A 21,737-nucleotide genomic window follows, 5' to 3' on the forward strand; every position below is an offset into this window, starting at 1 on the left:
TTGTTATGATGTGACACTATATAAAAAATGATTGATTGATTAATATAATAGTAATGTCAGAAAAGTCTGTTTTTCTGCCTTACTCCAACTGACAGATCTGGGATCTGCAAGACTTCACTGATCCACTTTAAATCCTGCTTTTAATGTACATCTGTCATACATTTTAGTGTGTCTGATAGCAGTTGAATTCAATACAGCCATCCATTGATCAGTCAATGAAGAAGTTAAATCTATTGCTATCTAGCCACTATTTCTTTTTTATCCTTCCAAATAAATACATTTTTATGTGAAGGCTGGCTTTTACTGTGAAACAGCCAAATTACTTTGTCTAAAAAGTGCTGAAACATTTTTTCATATTTTCCAAAATTTGTTAGATGTGCTGATGGATGCCTCATTCAAACATTTGTTACATGAATGCATTAAAATAACTGTATATGGCGCTACCACGCAGAACAGTTAAGGGGTCCCTAGTCTTGAATTATAGTACTGCAATTGAAAAATCCCATGTGGCCCAAAACCCATTTCCTCAAAGAGACCGATGATTAAAAAAAGTCAGTAAAACTGATGACAGGACATTTACTTAAAAAAAAATTGGAAATTACTCTGTAATTTATTAAGTCTGAAAACTGCAACATCCCAGTGGCACACAGTCTGAGTGCCTACTGGTCCAAGTGGGAAGGTGTAGGTAGCATCAGTGGATGAAATAATAGTCTGTGATCACAGCAGTCTTAGTCCCCATATGCAACAATATGCACAACACAAAAATACAACTAAAACCAATGACAATGAGGAACTTTACACTGCGGAAAAAACACAATATATTGAACTCCAGAGTCCAGGCCTAAAACTACATCAGGGTCTCACCCAGTTTATATGATCCCAACAAAACTGCATGAATACAAACTGTGACCTGAGATTTGACCTCATTTCTACACAGCAGAAGGATGTGGCACCCATCTTCATATACAGTCTATGAACTGGACGAAGCAGAAGCTTAGCTGCTGTAAACTGAATGGAATATAACGCCAGTCAGATGTCATATCTGTCATTCTGCCAAAAGGATGACTTTTTATACAACAAACACTGGCTGGCCACTGCCACATATAGTCAGTGCACCATGGAATAAATCAGCTTTGCTCTAATAAAAGTACGCGAGTTGTAGTAAAAATAGCAAGTGACCCAAGGGAGACTATAACTGGGTCATTTTAGCCATTATGTAACTACACACACAACATTTTTGGGGTTAAATTTTAATGTTTCTGGACGACTGAACACATATTTCACATCTGACTTCCTCAGTAATGTATGAGTAACTAGAGGTGACAACCATTCTGTTTCTTTACATCTTAACAAATGAGGATGGTGCTGTTTAATACCTGTAGAGGTCTTCAGAGTGCTAGGCTTCTTCTCCTCTCCTGGTTTGCTGTCCATCTTTGAGGCTGAAACCCAAATGCAAACAAAAAAGTGAAGTTTAATACAAATATTACAATGTACTATGTGCATTTAAAGCATTTTCTTTACAGTTTTTCCTGCCCCTCCATATGTGTGAATATGTGCATGCATCTGTGTTAACATGTCTGATCCTTTATACCCAGGGGTTTTTTGGCTGCAGCAGTGGTTGCAGTGCGAGTAGATGCTGCTGTGCGTGTAGTCGTAGTGGTTCTGGTGGCTGTTCCGGCTGCAGTTGAATTTTTGGTGGCAGCAGTAGTGCCAGTTTGATCGGAGGTGGCCTTTGGCACAGGGGGGCGCTTCTCTGCAGTTGTCTACAAAAAAAACAAACAAAAACAGAAGAAAACATGTCATATTCTAACTTCCTTAATGCATTGCTTCTGTTCAGTGACTTCATAGATTTTTTGACCCTAATATGTATAAGACATGAATCCATGTCAGTACTTGACCATTGCACATTTCATTCAGCTGCACATTTTCCCCCTCAGTCCTTGTGATGATGCCACGCTCCACATACAGCTCAGCCGTAAACCAACAAGCAGGCCAAGTGAGTCACTCTGCACCCCTGGGCGCTAAGATATTAAATAATGACCGTATTTTTATCAGTTGTAGTCACACTAGTTGCAGTTAATGAGACCACCAAAAGAGGGCATGAGATGGCTGCTAGATGGTTCAAGGGTCAGAGGTCAATCTCAGAAATAATGGAACATCCAGTTCTTGACATATGTCCTTGTAGCATACAATTTCTAAAGCCACTATAACATTCAGTGAGTGACACTGATTTAAAAAAAAAAATAAAAAGAACATGTTTAGAAAAGATTAGAGTAACAAAATATGACATTCAATAATAAAAACTGCAAAGCGGGAAAATAACAATGATAACTTTTAATTAAATTCTGATTTAAAGTTTGAATAACTTTGACCTTAAGAGCATTTAAAATAAATAATACATCTAAAATCATAAAACTGACGTAACATGTCCGACCTCCATATTTCCATAGGGAAATAATGCGTTAAAATGTGTTGACGAACAGAATTATTGTATTTACATAAACATCTGTATTCAAATAAAAGTGGAAATAGGTGTAATTCTTTTTGGTTTGCTGTCATTAAAATTTAAGGATATTTAACTTGTAATACTTCAATTTGTGTTAGCCACAGCTGCCTTAATGCATGGGGTTACCTGGGCTGAAGCCCAGGGGCCCACCAAGTTCAGGGCCTATCATTTTTGGGACATGAAGAAAGACCAGTGTCCAATGCAAAGGAGTGAGACCGGTGTGGCTCCTCTAACTCCAGCAATGCTGTGTGCTACAGTGCATCAGTATATGGCAGTGCGCGTTGAGCCCAGTGACAGCTCAGGCTTTGAGCCGTTCATTACAGAGGCGTGCGTGACTTTGGCTGACAGGGTGAGCGTGGACATCAAGGTATTGCACTGGCGCTAAACATTCATTCATTGTTCAGTCAGTGTTGTCTTTTTCGTCTGACTCTGAGACGGGTGATTTTGCGGTTATGCAGGGAATGGAACTTGGCTTTGTTCCTGTGTCGCGACATAACGTGGCATCTGTGGCAGTGCAGTTTGGTTTACTGAGTGAGTTTGTGTCTGTGCGCAGGAGCATGGGTTCACAGGGCTTATAGTTTGATCTGTTGTGGCTATTGCTGTATATTGTAGACAGTTGATGGTTGGTGATGTTTTTTTATAATACAATGTGAAGTCAAACTTTCACCCATCTTGGTTATATTATCACCATGAGTTATGTTGTTATTATGAAAAGTACCTTTTGTGTTTACAGTGGGGCAAAAAAGTATTTAGTCAGCCACTGATTTTGCAAATTCTGCTACTTAGAAAGATGAGAGAGGTCTGTAATTTTCATCAGAGGTACACTTCAACTATGAGAGACAAAATGAGAAAAAAAATCCAGGAAATCACACTGTAGGATTTTTAAAAAATTTATTTGTAAATTATGGTGGAAAATAAGTATTTGGTCACCCACAAACAAGCTAGATTTCTGGCTCTCACAGACCTGTAACTTCTTCTTCAAGAAGCTCTTCTGTCCTCCACTTATTACCTGTATTAATGGCACCTGTTTGAACTCGTTATCTGTATAAAAGACACCTGTCCACAACCGCAAACAGTCAGACTCCAAACTCAACCATGGCCAAGACCAAAGAGCTGTCGAAGGACACCAGGAAGAAAATTGTAGACCTGCACCAGGCCGGGAAGAGTGAATCTACAATAGGCAAGCAGGTTGGTGTGAAGAAATCAACTGTGGAAGCAACTGTAAGAAAATAGAAGACATACAAGACCATTGATAATCTGCTTCAATCTGGGGCCCCACGCAAGATCTCATCCAGTGGGGTCAAAATGATTATGAGAACGGTGAGCAAAAATCCCAGAACTACATGGAGGGACCTGATGAATGACCTGCAGAGAGCTGGGACCAAAGTAACAAAGGCTACCATCAGTAACACACCAGGCCGAGAGGGACTCAAATCCTGCAGCACCAGGCGTATCCCCCTGCTTAAGCCAGTACATGTCCAGGCCCGTCTGAAGTTTGCCAGAGAGCATATGGATGATCCAGAAGAGGAGTGGGAGAATATCATGTGGTCAGATGAAACCAAATAGAACTTTTGGTAAAAACTCAACTCGTCAAGTATGGAGGAAGAAGAATGCAGAGTGCATCCCAAGAACCACATACCTACTGTGAAGCATGGGGGTGGGAACCTCATGCTTTGGGGCTGTTTTTCTGCAAAGGGGATAGGACCACTGATCCGTGTTAAGGGAAGAATGAACGGGGCCATGTATGGTGAGATTTTAAGCCAAAACCTCCATCCATCAGTGAGAGCATTTAACTCTTTAAGTGCCAGACAGTTAAGGGGCTAATAAGCCTTAAAAGTGCCACAGAATTTGGTCGTTTTTCAGTATTTCGTGTCGTTTTTATAATATTTGAAGAATCCTACAGGAAACCGCTCGGTAACATCCGACCGATTGCTGATTAGATCCAAAATGCACCGGACGAAGCCGATTCATTATTGATCGTAATTTGCATAATTTATAATAATAATAATAATAATAATAATAATAATAATAATAATCTTTATTTATATAGCACTTTTCATACATTAAAAACTGTAGCACAAAGTGCTTTACATATCAGTTTAAAAATCAGTACCGCCCCCCACCCACACCCACCCACTCACCCACACCCACCCACTCACCCGCACACACACACACACACATACATGCAAACCCACAAGCTCACACATACTTAAGAAGACTGACTGAGCACGGGTAGACCAGAACAAAAATGTACAAGTAAAAGTAAACATCAGTTTAGGAGGCGCTGTTCAGGGAGCCATCCGCACCAGGAGGCAGCCGCCGACCCCGGTGACCAGGCACCAGCAACACAGCCCGCATCCCAACTAGTGGGAGAGGGCCAACTGGGACCCCACCCACCAGAAAGGAGCGGACCCAGTGAGAGAAGGCGCCACAGCCCCCGGAGTCCACAGCCGCCCCCCGGCATGGAGGGCTCCCTCTGATGAAACACCGGAGAATAAGAAACATTAAAAAGATATAAAAATATTATTCGGTCACGTGACCTCAGATTCCCGTCTGCTTGGTCTCAAAAGGGGGACACAGAAAGAACGTCATCGAAATGTGAGAAAGAAATGGGGGTGGATGGTTTGTTTGTACACAAATATGGCGTGTTCTCCAAAGCCGATCTGATCGGCCCGTGGCACTTCACAGGTTGTTTTCGTAAAGCCGATTTAATCGGCCCATGGCACTGAAAGTGTTAAGATGGAACGTGGCTGGGTCTTCCAGCATGACAATGATCCCAACACACCGCTCGGGCAACGAAGGAGTGGCTCCATAAAAAGCATTTCAAGGTCCTGGAGTGGCCTAGCCAGTCTCCAGACCTCAACCCCACAGAAAATTTGTGGAGGGAATTGAAAGTCCGTGTTGCCCAGCGACAGCCCCAAAACATCACTGCTCTAGAGGAGATCTGCAGGAGGAATGGGCCAAAATACCAGCTAGAGTGTGTGCAGACCTGGGGCCTCATGTATAAAGACTTGCGTGGATTCATACTGAAACCTGGTGTACGCCCAAATCCAGAAAAGTCCGAACGCACAAAAAAATCCAGATGTATGAAACTGAGCGTACGCCCGAATCCAAGTACACTTCCTTTATTCATCCCAATCAGTGTGAACGGGGTCTGCAGGTGGGATTCCCTCTGGGATTCCCCTGTCTGCATGATCAGACGATGACGTCAAGGTGGACGCGAAGCGGAGGCCGAAACAGGCGGAAGGAGAAAAGAGACGAACTCAGACTGTTTGAGCAGAAAGTTGACGATACTGTGGGTGACACTTTTCTTACAGGGCTGACATGGATCACCCCCAAGGGAAATATATATTTAATATTAGTGTAAGTCACATATTAGTTCATTGTACGGGTCATACAATCGTCTGATCACAGCCAAACAAGAAAAAGGTTCATGCGTAGTCAGGTCAGGATATCAAAGAGGAAATCAAAGACTTTGACTCATGTTTAATCACTCAAATTATTAATTTCCAACAATGAGGCAGAAGACGGTCAGATGCAGTATCATCCTCCTGTCACAGAGGCTTCCTGTTGACTCCCCGGCGTTAGCCGGTCCTCCGATCCGCCACAGCCCGCTGCTGATGCCCGTCTGACCGGTGTCCAGAATACTGGCATGGGTCCGTGCTGACCCGAGTCACAAGAGGACATCGTGAGGACAATCGGTGGAGTCAATGAGCGACTGGACCGACTAATAAATGTTCTCACAGACGTGAAGACTACATTAAATGCATTTATCAACCAATGAATTCTGTGTCCTTGTCTCTTTATATGGTTGTTGCTTAATGTCCTCCCAGGCAGGATTGGCACTGATGGATACAGGGTCTAATTGGTTCTGGTTCTGGTGGTGGATGTGCTGCTCTGACAATAGGATGACGTGTCGGTGTGTTCATTGTTCATCTGTGTATCTCCGATGTGTCCATCAATCGGAGGAATGATCTTTTTCACATTATTAACAGTTTCCCAGTGTCACCTCTAAGTGTCGCCAATGGTTCCAAAGCACTAGAAACGCGCGTACACCAGCTATGGACTTGGCGTGAAGGACCGCACATTTCCACGATCATTTCAGTCTTTATACATCTGAACGTGAGCGTGGAAAAGGGCGTAGGCCAGGTTTTTGTGCGTACGCACGCTTTATACATGAGGCCCCTGGTGAAGACTTACAGGAACGTTTGACCTCTGTCATTGCCAACAAAGGTTATGTTACAAAGTATTGAGTTGAACTTTTGTTATTGACCAGATACTTATTTTCCACCATAATTTACAAATAAATTCTTTAAAAATCCTACAACGTGATTTCCTGGATTTTTTTTTTCTCATTTTGTGTCTCATAGTTGAAGTGTACCTCTGATGAAAATTACAGACCTTTCTCATCTTTCTAAGTAGAAGAACTTGCAAAATCAGTGGCTGACTAAATACTTTTTTGCCCCACTGTATGTTCAAGTGGGTTTATTGATATGTTATGTATAAAAATATGATTATGTTTTCTGGATCAAAGAGGGAAAACTCGCTGATGTAGATTACCTAGATATTATTTTTATAATGAGACTTGGTAAATTTGGAGGATGGGACAGGGTTTACAAAACCTCTAAACCCTGGGGCCTAACATTAGGTTAAGGTGGCCGTGATGTTAGCATTAAAATGGAGAAAGAAAATCTCAGTAAATGACCAATTCCATGAATATTTACAACCTCAACCATATGGATAGGAGCATGACTGTGCCCACATTATATAAATTGAACCCTTAATGCAAATGTCTCTTGATATAACACACATTAAATCTGCCTTTTAGGTTGTCATCTATACTTACATCAATGAGCTGAAAGTGAGCAGTGATTACCACGTGTAATGAAGTATCTAGCCAAGTCCACTACCTGAGGTAATGTAGGCTAATTCATTGAAAATCTACTTCACATATTTCAGGTTCAAAAGGAAAATCAAAGCTAAATAATACTGTAATAAATGATGTCCGTAGACCTTTCCTTCCCAAACACATTTTTAAAAATATCTGTATAAAACAAATACTTCTAAACTCACTATTTCTGCTTTTCAGTATATTGCAATTATTTACTCTATTCCTACCTGAGAGCATCTGTTCAGTAAATGTCCTTTGTCAATCCACTTTGTTTTCTGCTGCCTCTGACTTACCTTGGCCTTGACATCTCTTGCAGCGGTGGTCGAGGATGAAGGGCGGCTGGTAGAAGTTGTCAAGGGCCGCTTAGACCCAGCTGTTGATGTGGATGGTGCCTTGGCTGTGGGTGTTTTTTTGTCTGTGGTGGAGGTGATGGTGGAGGATGGTGTGGGGCGTTTAGCTGAGGCTGCAGCTGAACCACCACTGGCCACTGCGGTGTTTGGCCGCGTTTTGGCAGTGACACTTGGTTTTGTTGGTGCAGCAACAGGCTGTGACCAAAACATCGAGGATGGATGAAGGGCAAAATAGAAAACAGAAAGCAAAGGGAGAAAAATAAAAATAAAGGCAACGTAGGATAATAGCAGGGTAAAGCAACACAAGCAGCAATTCAAGTAGAAATAATAGTAAAATTATACATAAGCTGCAAATAAGAATTAGCCTTTGCTTTGTTTCAACTGGGTGACTTAAAGTCTTTGAGAATTATGTTTTTATCATTTGTATAGGCAGCATAAACAAAGCAGCAGCAAAAGCATTCACAGCTAATATGAAAACATTATGTATTTTCTATAATTAAAATGAAAAATTTAACTTGCACTTTTTTTTCTTTAGTCATCTTGCCCTGATTATGTAATATCTGTGGTTACTCTTTTAAGTCCACTCAAGTGAATTTACAGAAAAATGTTAATTCACACAGATAAAAAAAAACACTATTTTATTCATATGTTGTTAAGCCTGCATTTATACATTCCCTTTAGTCTGAGTAAAACCAATTGTCACAAATCCTATGAAGTGGCTAGAGTGAAACAGCTGTTGTCAATTCTCTTCTCAAGATGTAATTGAGTTTTTTAATCGCTAAATATTCATCCTCTTGTGCTTACATGAAGTTTTCCTGTGTTGTGCTGTTAGCTGGTCATGTAATGACATTGGCTAATACAAATTCTAAGATAACAGTAGATAGGGTTGTACACTGGTGTCAAAGACCAGACAAGCAGCACTGACGACACCAGAGGTCAGCATCAGGATTTTTGTAGAAACGTCATTACCATGGATATAAGCAAAACTATATAGTCATTCTATCATGTCAACAACAACCAGCTCCGAGCATAAAACAGACTCCCAACACAAACTTAAATGAACGTGAGCGTCTGTGAATCTTACATAATGAGTTGTTACATTACTTGCTACACAGATTTCTATTTCTCTGGTAAAGTAATGTTACTATTGACTGTGAATAAAATGTACAATACAAACTGGGAACCACCTCAGATTCAGAACTCAAAGCAATTTTGCTTATTAAAGCACGATATCCGGGAAGAACAGCTGTGTACTGATGATTATGACAGACTGTTGAAGATACTGTTGTATGTGTGTGTTGAGTCAGAAGTTAAAACTCCATCTGCCCTAACCCTCCGGTATCTGGGTGAGCATGTTATGCACACTTTGTAATTCATGTTATAAAAGGTCATATTATTTTTCACAATTTGTATTAGGTTACAATTCAAAAATTGTTCATTTTTGCATAATTTTTTAAAATTCTGATCCAACCACTAAAATCAACACATTGTAAACAATGGACACTTACTACACTAGCATCCTTCTCCATGGTGAGTAAAAAATGCACATGGACACATTTTAGATCATTTGACCTAGCACAAAAAATAATAATGCATATTAACCCATGTCGCTGTTAATCACTGACATATGCCAGGCTGCAAGAATCCAAAAATAAGTAATCCAATTTTTATGAAGTATATTGGAAAAAGATAGGTGTTTTTTTTTATTTAAAAAAATATGGTTTGTTTACATTACAAGCATGGCATTTAAAGGGTTAAAAATATGACAGTTATTGAGTATTTGGTATTTTTGCTTATGGCTCAATTTGATGAAATAATAATATAAAAAATTAAAGTTAAAAACAGTCTGAAATGTTTCGATATTACTAAGGCACTGCGCAGATTACCTACTTTCAGAGATCAGGAAGGACCTCTTTAGGCGGGATACTGGAGGGTTAATGATGTGATGAAATGCAGTATGGGCAAAATACACCCCATGAATGCTGTAACGGGATAAGTTTTATTTTACCTTACAACTAATCCTACCTTGGTCTTCTTGTCCACACTTGACACATCTTTGCTGGGTGTAGCACTGCTTCCGTTAATTGCAGGTTTTGCTTTTTTGGCTTTCTCTCCTACATCTGCTTTTGTAGTTTTCTCCTTCTTTTCATCCTTTTTCTCCACAGTCTTCTTCTCAGCTGGTGCTTTGCTCTGCTTCTCTTCCTTTAACGCTGGCTTCTCAGGCGATTTCTCTACATTTTTGTCTTTCTCTGTCTCCTTGGCTTTGTCTGTATGAGCCTCTTCTTTCTTAGGTTCTTCTACCACTGTCACCTTTGTCTCCACATTATCCTTCTTCTCTGGTTGGTCATGACTGGTATCCTGCTTGATGGGTGTTGGTTGATGCTCTGGGATCTTTTCCACACTGTCGACATGCTGCTCTTTGTCATATTTTCCCTCCGTTTGCTCCGTCTTCTCCAGGGTTTTGCTCTCTACTTTTTCTTCCTCTTTGGGCTTTTCATTTTTTCCCATCTTTTCCACATTCTCTACTTTCTCAACTTCGTTCTCTACTTTGCCTGGCAGCTTAACATCTTCCACCTTCTCTGTCTTGTCAGCTTTGTCCATCTTCTCCAGTTTTTCTAGTGGTTCTTCATTCTTGTTTGTTTTATTCTCTTTTTCTGCTTTCAGCGTTAACTCTACTGCCTCCGTCTCTTTTTCTTTCAGCTTTTCAGGCTCTTTCTCTTTGACTATTTCTGCCTCTTTCTCCTCTTTCACTTTTTGTTTCTCCTGCTCTTGATCTTTCACTTTCTCTACCTCCTTCTCTTTTTCTTTCTCAATCTCATTCTGCTTTTCATTCACCACCTCTTTCTCCACCTTGGTGACAGTCTCGCTGCTTGTGAATTCAACCTTCACACTCTTCTGCTCAGCTTTATCTATAGTACTTGGCATGTCCACCTTCTTTGCTGTGTCCTCTACCTTCTCCTCCTTCTTCTCATCCTTCTCCACCTTGTCTGATTTCACTGAAAAACAAAGAAAAGAGGGTGAGGCTTTATTTCACAGGAAAAGAAGTGTTTTCAAATTGTGATACAGCAGAGTTAGAGTCTGAAAAAACTGAAAAAAATTATCATGGATTGCCCTCCTTTGGTTCCCTGATGACACCACTGGAACAGGTCTGTCATCTGATCACAAGTACCAGAAACATGTCACTGTGACAATTTCCAGCTCAATGCATCCAGCAGCAAGGAGCTCATCACCAACATAAGGGTCACAATAGAAAAGCAACAGAAAACATTCTGTGGTGCTCTTTCCAGGGCTCCTTCATGGGTTATTGAAGCCATTCACTGTCTGAACTGTGGACTGTTTACAACGCTTCAAGGCAGACATTAACACTCCCTTTAGGGCTCGCCACAGCCAATCATCTGCTTCCATCTGACCCTGTCCTCTGCATTTTCTACCTGCATGTCCCCCTTCACCACATCTGTTAATATCCTCTTTGCCTCCTGCCTGGTAGCTCCATCTTCATCCTCCTCCTACTGATGTATTCACTATCTCTCCTCTGCATATGTCCCAACCATCTTAATTTGGCCTCTCACTTTGTCCCTAAAATATCCAGCCTGAGCTGTTCCTCTGATGCACTCGATTATAATCCTGTCCATCACTCCTAAAGAAAATCTTAACATCTTAAACACTTGACACACATAACGGTAAAAATATGCTCAACATAAATCCAAGTGCAAATGAACGAGTCACTGCAAATACTTGGGATAAATAGAATTACTATGCTGTGATCATATGCCTCTACCAACCAAGTCAAATTGATGACTAAACATCACCTGGATTTGTTTAAGCAAATAAGTAGTCTTCCATTGGATAATTATTGCAGCTATTAAAATATGTCAGCTGCAGCAAGTTCTTTAACCCTAACTGATGCAGTTCATAAGTTCTCATTTCTGTAACAATCACCACTTACTGCTACAGAGCATGAAGAAGACAATACCAGGATTCATCAGGTTCATCAAACTTGTAAAAGAGTGGTTCAGAGAGACAGTTACACACATGGAAAGTCCAGACCTGAACCCCACTGAGAATCTTTAGGATGAGATGGAGAACACTTTACACAGTGGCCCAACCCTCTATCAATAACACAAAATATGGGCCAAAAATCAAATGCAGACCAGTATAAATGTTTTTATATTTATTGTGAAACACTGTGTGGCCAAACCAATGTCACAGTGAATGTGTCCTGTAGTCAATGCAACAGGTGATATAAGGAGACATGTATGGCACTGTTTTTGGGCCAGACTGTGTGCATGTCATGAAGACTTTCAACGAATTTATTGTATTAAGGTACAAATACTGTATTTTGTGACAAAACTGTTAAACGGTTAATTATAAGTTCTTTTTATATTGACATGTGCCAGTGAAAAAAGTACAATGATAAACAAGCTGTCTTCAAGAGGGCTTTCAAATGTATAAACACAGTTCGTCTTTGCCAACAAATAGTCATCCCTGATTCTACTTCAACATTTATGTCAACTCTGAGGACATAGCTTGTGTTCCTGAGATGTTATGACAGACTTGAGGTGACCAAATCATCACTGAGACCACGTCAAGTTTTGAGCCAAATCTGTGTACACTACATCAAAACACTGAGAAATCCATTGATACCGACTCCAGAGGCATAAAAATTTATATACTGATTTGTGTTATTCAACCTAAATCTGTTTTTGAAAAGTGAATTTCAGTTTAAAAGAAACAAAAAATTAAATAAACATAAATAACCTTTTTTTCTTTACAATTTCCACTGCTACAAAATATGTAAACAAGTAGCTGTAGCTCATTATTTTAGAAGAGCACATGTTCACCTTAGGTTCTCAACTTAGGTAACATTTGACTCTTATCTGCAAATATAACAAAACAGAATTCAGATACTGATTATGCAAATTTAAAAACCACAAAATTTTAATTTGATATGTTGCCTCTGGTTTTCTAAAAGTTTGACAAAAATCAATAGTCACTGTGGTTTTTGCTTGGAGGGATCTGACCAAAAATACAACTGGATCAACACTGTGAGGAAACAGCACGTATACTGATGAATACTGATGCCAGGGCTGTAATAGAGCAAGAAAATGTCAGAACTGGTCCACGTAAGTGAATATTGTTAGAACACTATGAGTCAAGAGGACGTTTCAGGCCTGATGAACCAAAACATCATACACCGTAAACAAGCCAAAAGAAGTCGATTCACTCATCTGACCCCAGGTGATGCTGATCCAACAGGTGGGGGTTGGGGGGGGGGGGGGGGGGGGCTGAAGGCGGGCAGAGCTGCTGACTCCGGCTGAGCTCCACATGCCACATTAGGAAATGAATACTGCAGAACGGAACCAGTGTGCGCTTTGTGGCTGCAGATATATGACAGCTGGTACTGTTGTTGTGCTTGTAATACATTACATGAATTTTGTCAGCTTGGCAAGTTTAGAAATACAGAATGCCTTTGTGGTCTATTTGGAATTAGAAGATGACTGTTTTCACTTAAGACCTTCATATCTGCTGTGGATATATATATATATATATTTTTTACTGCATTGGGGTATTTTTGTGCTTTTGTTTTATAGTGGAAAGTAGAGAGGTGTCTTTATGATATACATCCAAGAAATTGAATATTTAACTATTCAAAGCTTATTACAATTTATAAATTATTAGTAATTTACTACTTCTATAAATGAATTTTATTCACTGTCCTCATTATTATTGACAATGACACAATGAGGTGTAATAAGACAAGAAATGCAAGTTGTGAACATATGAGTAGTTATTCCAGATTATCTACATCACTTCATAGAAAATTAGAACATTTATTGCTGCCACATTTCCTGTTCTTAGTAATTTACGTGCTATTTTATTACTGGCAGGAATGAAACTGAAACAAAGCTTTTGCAAAGCATTCTGTATGGTGATGCTTAGCTGGTCTATTACTGGTCCATTCATCTTTTCATTGTTCTCTAAGGCCTAATCATTGACTCCCTAAACAGAACAGAGGGGAAATAAAAAGAGAACAGACACCAGGTAGCATGCGTCTCTTCAACACATCAAGTCCCTCACCTGTGATGCCGTACAAAAATGTTTTCATGAAATGTTCAGTTTACTGTGAATCAGGAAAATGGCAATTAAAGAAAGACCAAGACAGAAAAACAGCCTTTGATACCAGCACTTGAGAATCAGTGTGGCAAATATTGATCAGCAGATTTAGAAAAAGGGAGGTAGCAGGGAAAAAAAAGAATAATTTGAAGGGAAAGTGTCAGTATTTCAGTAATATATATTAGAGCTGGGACTTTAATGCGTTAATTTCGATTGATTATTTAATTGCAGGAAAAAAAAACTGCATTAAAAAAAAAAAAACGAATTTAATCGCTTTTTTTTTTTTTTTTTTTTTACACATTTTATTTTTACACTACAGATAACACGAAACGTTTCTCAGAGCACAGGTTTGTAGCATACCGATGCACTGAACAAGTGGAAGCAGCAATGTTAGGCCAAAAAATAACAGAAGAGGACAAGGACGGCAAGGATGAGACCACATTGCTTGACCCAGTGGACAGGAGATCTGTATTTAAAAAATGGATGGAGGGAAGCCTAGATAAGAGCACTGTTGTGTTGAAACTACGCCACAAAGAGTTTGAATACCACTGCAGTTATTCAAGCCTCCAGTACCACCTAAATGCCAAACACATAGCAATTAGTATGAATACTAATGCTCCTATTACCACCAAGCAGAGTCAACAAACGACACACCACCAGATAATGGGTTTGAGAGCTAAGATGAGTGAGTCTATGTCTGATAAATGAACAAACTCAGTGGTGACATGGATTACAGTAGACTGTAGACCACTTTAGAAGATCAGAGGTTAGAAAAGATGCTACAGATAGTGTTATCTGACCACACTCATTAACTACTATGAAAGACAATTTTACACAAAATCCAGCAGCTTTATGACACTGAAAAGCAAGTGAAAGGGAAAGAGGGACTGAGGTCAGTTAAGGGACCATTTTTGTTTTTTTGTTGCTTTTTCTTTATCATTTTAGATGGTATGGAATTTAATGTTTTATGGCACTTTAACTCTTGGTCTGTTTATTTTTGGCCAAGGATATTTATTTATCACTTTACTACTCTTGAAATGTACTTGATAGTACTGTTTATTTACAAAACAAACATTTAGTAGATTATATAAAGCAATACATAGGATGTGGTTGTTTAAACTTATGTGTGTGTCTAGTTATTGATTTATGAATTGGAAAATGTTGCTTCTGGTGTCAAATACTGATATTCCATTAAAATACGATTCATTACAATTAATTAATTACAAGGTCACTAATTAATTAGATTATTATTTTTTATCGACTCCCACCGCTAATATAGTATGTACACGTCATTCTGAATTAGGAAGAGTGAAATCGAGGACTGAGATTCTTCTGATAAAAAGGAGTACTGGGAACACAAACAGCGTGTACACAAAAACTAAAACATAATGACGAGTAAAAAAAAATTCTGACCTGAATACAACACTGACAATGGTTTGACAAGACAAAAGATAGGGAACAGGAGAGGAGGAATGGGAGAGAGAAAAAAATGAACAAACAAGGCATTCATTTTTTTCACAGTAGACAATAAGAGACTTAAGAGATCATGTTGATCCTCTAATTAGGGCGGGAATGTGATAGAGCTGTCAAAAGCCCACCGAAAATGACTTTATTTAAACAATCAGGAGGTGACACCCACTCTCTCCTGTGTGACTCTTTTTCTCAGTGTTATCTTTCAATCAATCAATCAATCAAATTTGATTTACATAGGGTCGCATTATAACAAAAGTTATCTCATGACACTTTACATTTAGAGCTGCTCTAAACCGAACTCTTACCTTATTTTCACTGCTCATTTCTACATTTCCACATCGTCATCTCACTCATCATTTTAAAACAAAACTATGTCAATACCACTTGTCTTCACCAGCTCAATATGTGACCTATCTGGGGTTGGATTACCCAGCAACAAAAGAAGACAGAATGAATCAATTCCCGGGAGAGGGATATGAATTGACCCTTCCCTACAACCCATCCCCCCAAGGCTACTGACACTACACCTGTCAAGGTTTCATAACCACAGGGTTTCTCAATGGCATTTTCAGAGACAGTAGTAGTAGGGAGATAGTCCAAACAAAAGAGTTTAACACCAAATTTCTGGAGTGAAGTATCAGTTAAGTTGATGTAAAAGACAGAAACACAAATAACTGTTTCAGAAAAGATATGTTCTTTGTTTCTAAATAACTGAGTGCTGAGCTAGCTTATGCTAGCTAGCATCTTACCCTGGAGCAACGTTTAAATAATTCATTTGTTCTTCCAATTTTATTTTTAAAACTTTTTTAAACACTTTTTTTATTCTAACACCTTAGGCTACTGATTCTTTTGTTTCTTTCTTATTATTTTACTAATCTGATTAAGAAAGTTGATTTTCCCCTGGGGAACAATAACGTTCATCTGTATCTGTATTAATCAAACTAATGCAATACGTGTGAAAGTATATTGGAGTTCTTTCTGTCTACTTCTCTCTGGTATTTGACTCCTTGATTATTTAGTTGTTGCCATAAAGTCATAAAATAATGTAAAATTATCTGAAACCAGCAAATTAGATTATAACAACATACTTTTTCTTTGTGTGTGTCCATGGTCAGTAAGGGAAAGAATTCTCTAAAGTTCTCACTTCATCTGAATATGATAGTGCCTCAACCACACTATTCTCAGACATCAAGTTTTTGGCAGAACACTCCCTCTAGGATTTGTGATTGGAAACATTAAGCATTAGTAAGGGTCAATATAAGTGCAGGTATTTACAGGGAGAATAGTGGTAAATATAAGGCATAATGTCAGTAATAACTTGGGAGTCGTGCCAAAATTATAGAAGAATCCATTTCTGGAAGCAGGATCTTAACCTGCTGCATTGTGAGAGCTGCTGATCCACAGGGGTGCCCTGGGGTTGCCTGATTCTTGTCGGCATCTGGGTGCAGTGAGCTGCTTCATTTGAAGTTTTCATTAGCATAATGATAACACTTACAGCTCATTTAGGCCAGTTAAGCCTGGATTCTCCTGAAGAGCAACTCACAGAGCACTTCTTTCTAGTCTTATCAATATGGTAAATTATGCAGAGCTTCCTATTAAAATAGCTCTTAAAGCCATCTTATATGTGTAGGTTATTGACCCTCTGTCTGGAAGTTGCAGTGTGGTAATCAGGATTAATTCATTTGCACAACATGCTATACACTGTAAACATTTTGTGATCCTTTGTGCTCATTTGCTGGAGGACAAAAGTGGAGTGAAAGATACTTGTGACCCTTTGTATCACATGTATATGTGTCAAATGACCAACTATAATTAGTGCTTGTTGTACATCAGTTTTGTCCTGTCCCTAGAAATTGTTAAAATGATACTGATAGATAAATTAAAGTATTGGTTCTACTATCAAAACAACTAATATTCATAGCATCAAGCTTTACTTTGCATATATGTTCCAAAATAAATATGCAGAGGTTAAAATGACGTCCTGATCACTTGATACTTCCATCATTAATTAACTATTGAGAACTCATTTCTAAGGCTGTCCTTTTCCTGCTCAAGTGGATTATGTAAATCGGCTCTTACAGACGCTGTCTCATTAAATCTGTGTCACTCTTTGCTCCACAGCTTTCTTCTCTCAGGGGGATAAATTCTACTGACATTGGTGTTCCACTCACTGTTGTCATTTTTGTTTTTTAGTTAAATGTAGTACTATTTGTTGGACAGCTACAGAATTTAGTACAGACCATCATGCTCCCCAGAGGGTGAATATCAATATTCGTCGTGAACCATCAAATTTTCCTCAAGCTACAGCATCAGTCAAAGTTTTTCCCATTACTACAAACTCAATACGAATTATTTGTATGAACATTTATGAATCCTAGATAGTGTATTACAATACTGCATGGTCTTCTGACATTACCTGTTACTTCCACACTTGTGGTTTTTAAGTGAACTATCTCAACAACCATAAGATATTTTGGGATTTAGCTACAAAGGTTCAGTATTAAGGGCAACCTCCTGAATTTTCCATGTAATCATGCTAAACACATAAACACAGTCACTTGTGGTATTACATTCCCTTCTCCTGTCTCTTTTCATTCATGATACTATTGGTGATCTCTTCCATTAGATTTGACTTTCATCACATAATTGTCAATTCTGAAAAAGTTGTGCTGATACTAGTAGATGATATACTCAGAGACAAACATGCAAAAAAAAATATACAGACAGTGCTGCATTTCAGCACTTTGACAACCATCAGTAAATAAAACTAATATCCATGTCCCAAAGACATTCACTCCACTATAGAAAATATTCAAAAATAATAATGTTGAGCCTGAAACAATGTTACTGGATAATTATCTGCTTGATTCTGAAAGTAAAGTCAGATGAAAGTCCCCCTGAAACTGGAATATTTTCTAAACAAAAATAATTCAACATGACAGTGAGTAACATAGAAACTTGGAGTGAAAGTTAAACGCGAGATATGCATTGTCTGTTAAAAAGTGAATGAACTGAAACCGTCTTTTTAAGTCCTTAATAGGATGAACAGGTGGACAGACGGACAAAGTATACATGTAGAAGGCAAAGGGTAGATATATTTTGGAATAGTTCATCTGCTAGAAAAAAAATCCTATGTTATCCAATGTTATAACTAAAGGTTTTCATAAAGAATGATTACATTGACCATGCAAACATGTATAAATGCAACACATACAACCTGAGGCTCGCTGACTATCGTGCTTAGACTACTGGGGGCAAAAAAATTAAGATCACTGCCGCTTTAACACTCCTATGGTGAAGCTGGCAGTCTCTGCCATGCTCAGCTTTGTGTGGTGAAAACCACAATGTTGTATAAGTGGAGAGGGAGAGAAGGGGCAAAGAAGCAGACAAAGAGGGAAGACGAAGAACATATGAGGCAGAGACAACGCAAAGCAGAAATAATATTTGCAAAGAGGACCACCATACTGGTCTGCACTTCCCAGTTAGTGACCCCATTTTGGCTGCGAGGCAATCATATACAATGTGACTTTGACCTGGTTTCAGCCATCTTGGCTCTGCTTGTCTTCACAAAGAACCTAATGAGGGATTCAGGGAAAAGAAGAAGACGAAGGAAAGGCAGCAATGGCAGAAAATGACAAGAGGAGGGTGTCAGACACAAAATGAGTCTCCATCTCCTATAATGAGGTGTATTTTCATGACCCTACATCCAAATGTCAGCTGAAAAGTCAGCTCCCACGCAACTTCATGCTGCAAGCATATTGTGCTGAATCACACATTCACACGCAAAGAAAGCCACCTGTGTGCTAACATACAAAGACAACCTGCCCAGTGTTATTCCTGTAATATTGAATTCCTATTCACAAACTCTGCATACAGTTTGCAGAAGATTTGTATCTAAAACTGGCAGTCACATTCAACAAGACTAAGAATGTTTAGTAGCCTGCGGGGGTCAGCTCTGTTACTGTTGACTTGTCTTTCATTCTTTCTCTTTCATTTTGTCTCTCTTGTTGTCAAACAGTGCTGCTTTAATTCTGTCTCTGCTGCTATCTAACCCAGAGACATTGACAAGCTTACACCACAAAAACAAATCTATCTCAAAACTGACTGGAGACATAATGCATTCAAACAATCACTACACACACACACACACACACACACACACACACACACACACAGAAACCTTTATAGTAAAAACACGTGATAAGGTGAGCATTGACACTCAGCTTGCATAATGATTTATAATCCCTAGTGTTGCTAACTTCCTATCTCACAGCCAGTACAGCCACTACAAAACAGATTATAACATTTGATTGACACAGCCATACACATTTTGCAGGTTGTCATCCTAAATCTAATGTGGATGATAAGGGCATATGCCAAACAGTAAAAAGGGGAAATGTGTTTTCTTTTGAAAATAACCACAGCAAAGTAACAAACAATTAAAATTTTAATAATATAACACTCTCAATATTTTCCATAGCACCTGCAGAAAGAACACTGTGTACTTAAAGATTAACCCAAGTATTATTAACCTCGGCATGTCTTAAAGTCAACTGAGAGCTGCCACATAGACACAGTTAAAAGGTTGGACTGTGAACATGGCTTTCACCTACCATCCACTGTGATAAAGGGGTTAGTGCTGGAGTTCAAGCAGAGGCTTTTATAGCCGCCAGTGGCAAGGTCACTACTGATGTCCCCTGCAACTGCTGATTGGATACCAGTTCCAAAGTTGACACCTACTCCAGTGTTGAGTTTAATTTCCTCCACATCGTCTTGTGCCTCATCTTTAGTCATTCTGGTTTTGTCCCCTTTAATGTCAGAGCCGGTGTCCATGCTGCCAAAGGCTTTTGGGCTGGGGGGCACTGGCAGCACAATGCCAACTGGCTCTTTCTCCACCCTAAAGCCCTTCATCATAGGTTCAGCTGGTGAGAGAGGAAAGCCGGCACTGCTGTCCCTCAATGGTGGGAATGGGGAGAGGCAGAGGCGGAGTTCAGGTGGAGACTGCCGTAGGTCATTGTGTGTGGCACCTGCTGCTGAGAGTGTGGGTGGAGGGGTCGGCGGCTGATCTTCAGCAACTGTAAGTGATCGCTTCATGGAGTGTGGAGAGCGCCGTGGACCACCCATTGGTGACACCAGCTGGTCCAGCCCTGCCCCATCTCCACCTGGATATTTATCAGGCAGATCTAGACTGGTTGGTACTGACAGGTGGGAACACTCAGACATTGCACGCCGCATGGCCTTCCTCTGCTGCTGAGCTCGGCCCATTAAACAGGGCTCCAACTCTTCCTCCCCCTCAACGTCTTCCTCCTCGCTGTTATCTCCTGACGAGTCCTCTGACAGTTGCCGGGCCCCAAGGGCGGCCTCTGCTCCAGCTATGACCTTGCTGTCCCTCTCCAAATGGTTGTCATTGGCAACTCCTATGATGCAGTAGTTAGGGGCCACCTGAGGCATAGCGACCTTTGGGCTAGATTCAGCAAAACTAGAAGTCTCCCATGGTTCAGATGGAGAGAGTGCATCAGTTAGAGGTGCTTCAATCAGTGAGGCTCCTACTGCATGTGTTCCCATTGCAGTGGTGTGTGATGAAACCTCTGCATGTCTAGCAGGGGAACCAGGAACTGGTGGTAGTGAGCTCCTGGTGATGCCACCACATCCCATGACAGAGGGTAGTTTTCCTGGAGAAGCTGGGGATGGGGATGGAGAGGAGGACAGGGGGCTGTCTGGACTCTCTCCTGCACTTCCCAGTGAGGCATTACCCAGCGAGGTGCTTCCAGATATGCCCCCAACTCTGCCACCTGGCACCTTCAATTCTGCTTCCATGCTGGCCCTTCCAGGCTGCTCAAAAAAGCACAGCTTGTCTTCATCTGTGAGTCCAGCTGCTGCCAGAGACCCCCCACCTACCACCAAGCCCCTTGGGGTGTTCATGTCCATGCCTGAGGAGTGCTGCCAATCCCAGCTCTGAGCTGGCAGCGAAGGTGACAGAGATGGCACCTTACACAGTTCACTGTACTCTGAGAAAGGAGAGCTGGGTTGCTGATCGGAGAGAGAAGACATTCTGTCTCTCTTTTCTATTCTCCCCTTTTCTTTGTTTTGCAGTCTATCTTTGTCTCAGTCTCAGGTGTCTAAAGGTAATCTTCACCCCTTGTCTCCCTTCACTCCTTCCTTTGTTGCCTCGTGTTGTTGGTCCTTTTTGTTCAGTCACTCAGGTGCGCTCTTGGTGTGTGTAGAGTTTGTGGAGCTGTGTCTGCTCTGAACTCAAACACACACTGAAACTCAACTGGATGTGCAGCGCTCCCTTGTTCCCTCCCTCCCTCTCCCTCTCCCTCGCTCTTTCTCCATCTCTCTCTCACTGATTATTGCAGTTGTCATGTGACCCAGTTGTGACTGCCAATTGGCCAGTGCCAGT

General features: G+C 40.2%; 1 protein-coding gene across 1 annotated transcript in view; it reads right to left on the minus strand.

Moving 5' to 3' along the window:
• The window catches only part of LOC115411692 (microtubule-associated protein 4), a 211,925-nt gene that overhangs the window by 16,650 nt on the left and 173,538 nt on the right, over positions 1–21,737 (minus strand). The window contains 4 exon segments of the mRNA XM_030123907.1: positions 1,377–1,439; positions 1,592–1,763; positions 7,691–7,942; positions 9,773–10,743. Coding sequence (XP_029979767.1) covers positions 1,377–1,439; positions 1,592–1,763; positions 7,691–7,942; positions 9,773–10,743 — 1,458 coding nt within the window.

Source organism: Sphaeramia orbicularis, chromosome 20 (assembly GCF_902148855.1).
Source record: "Sphaeramia orbicularis chromosome 20, fSphaOr1.1, whole genome shotgun sequence".
Classification (NCBI taxonomy): domain Eukaryota; kingdom Metazoa; phylum Chordata; class Actinopteri; order Kurtiformes; family Apogonidae; genus Sphaeramia; species Sphaeramia orbicularis.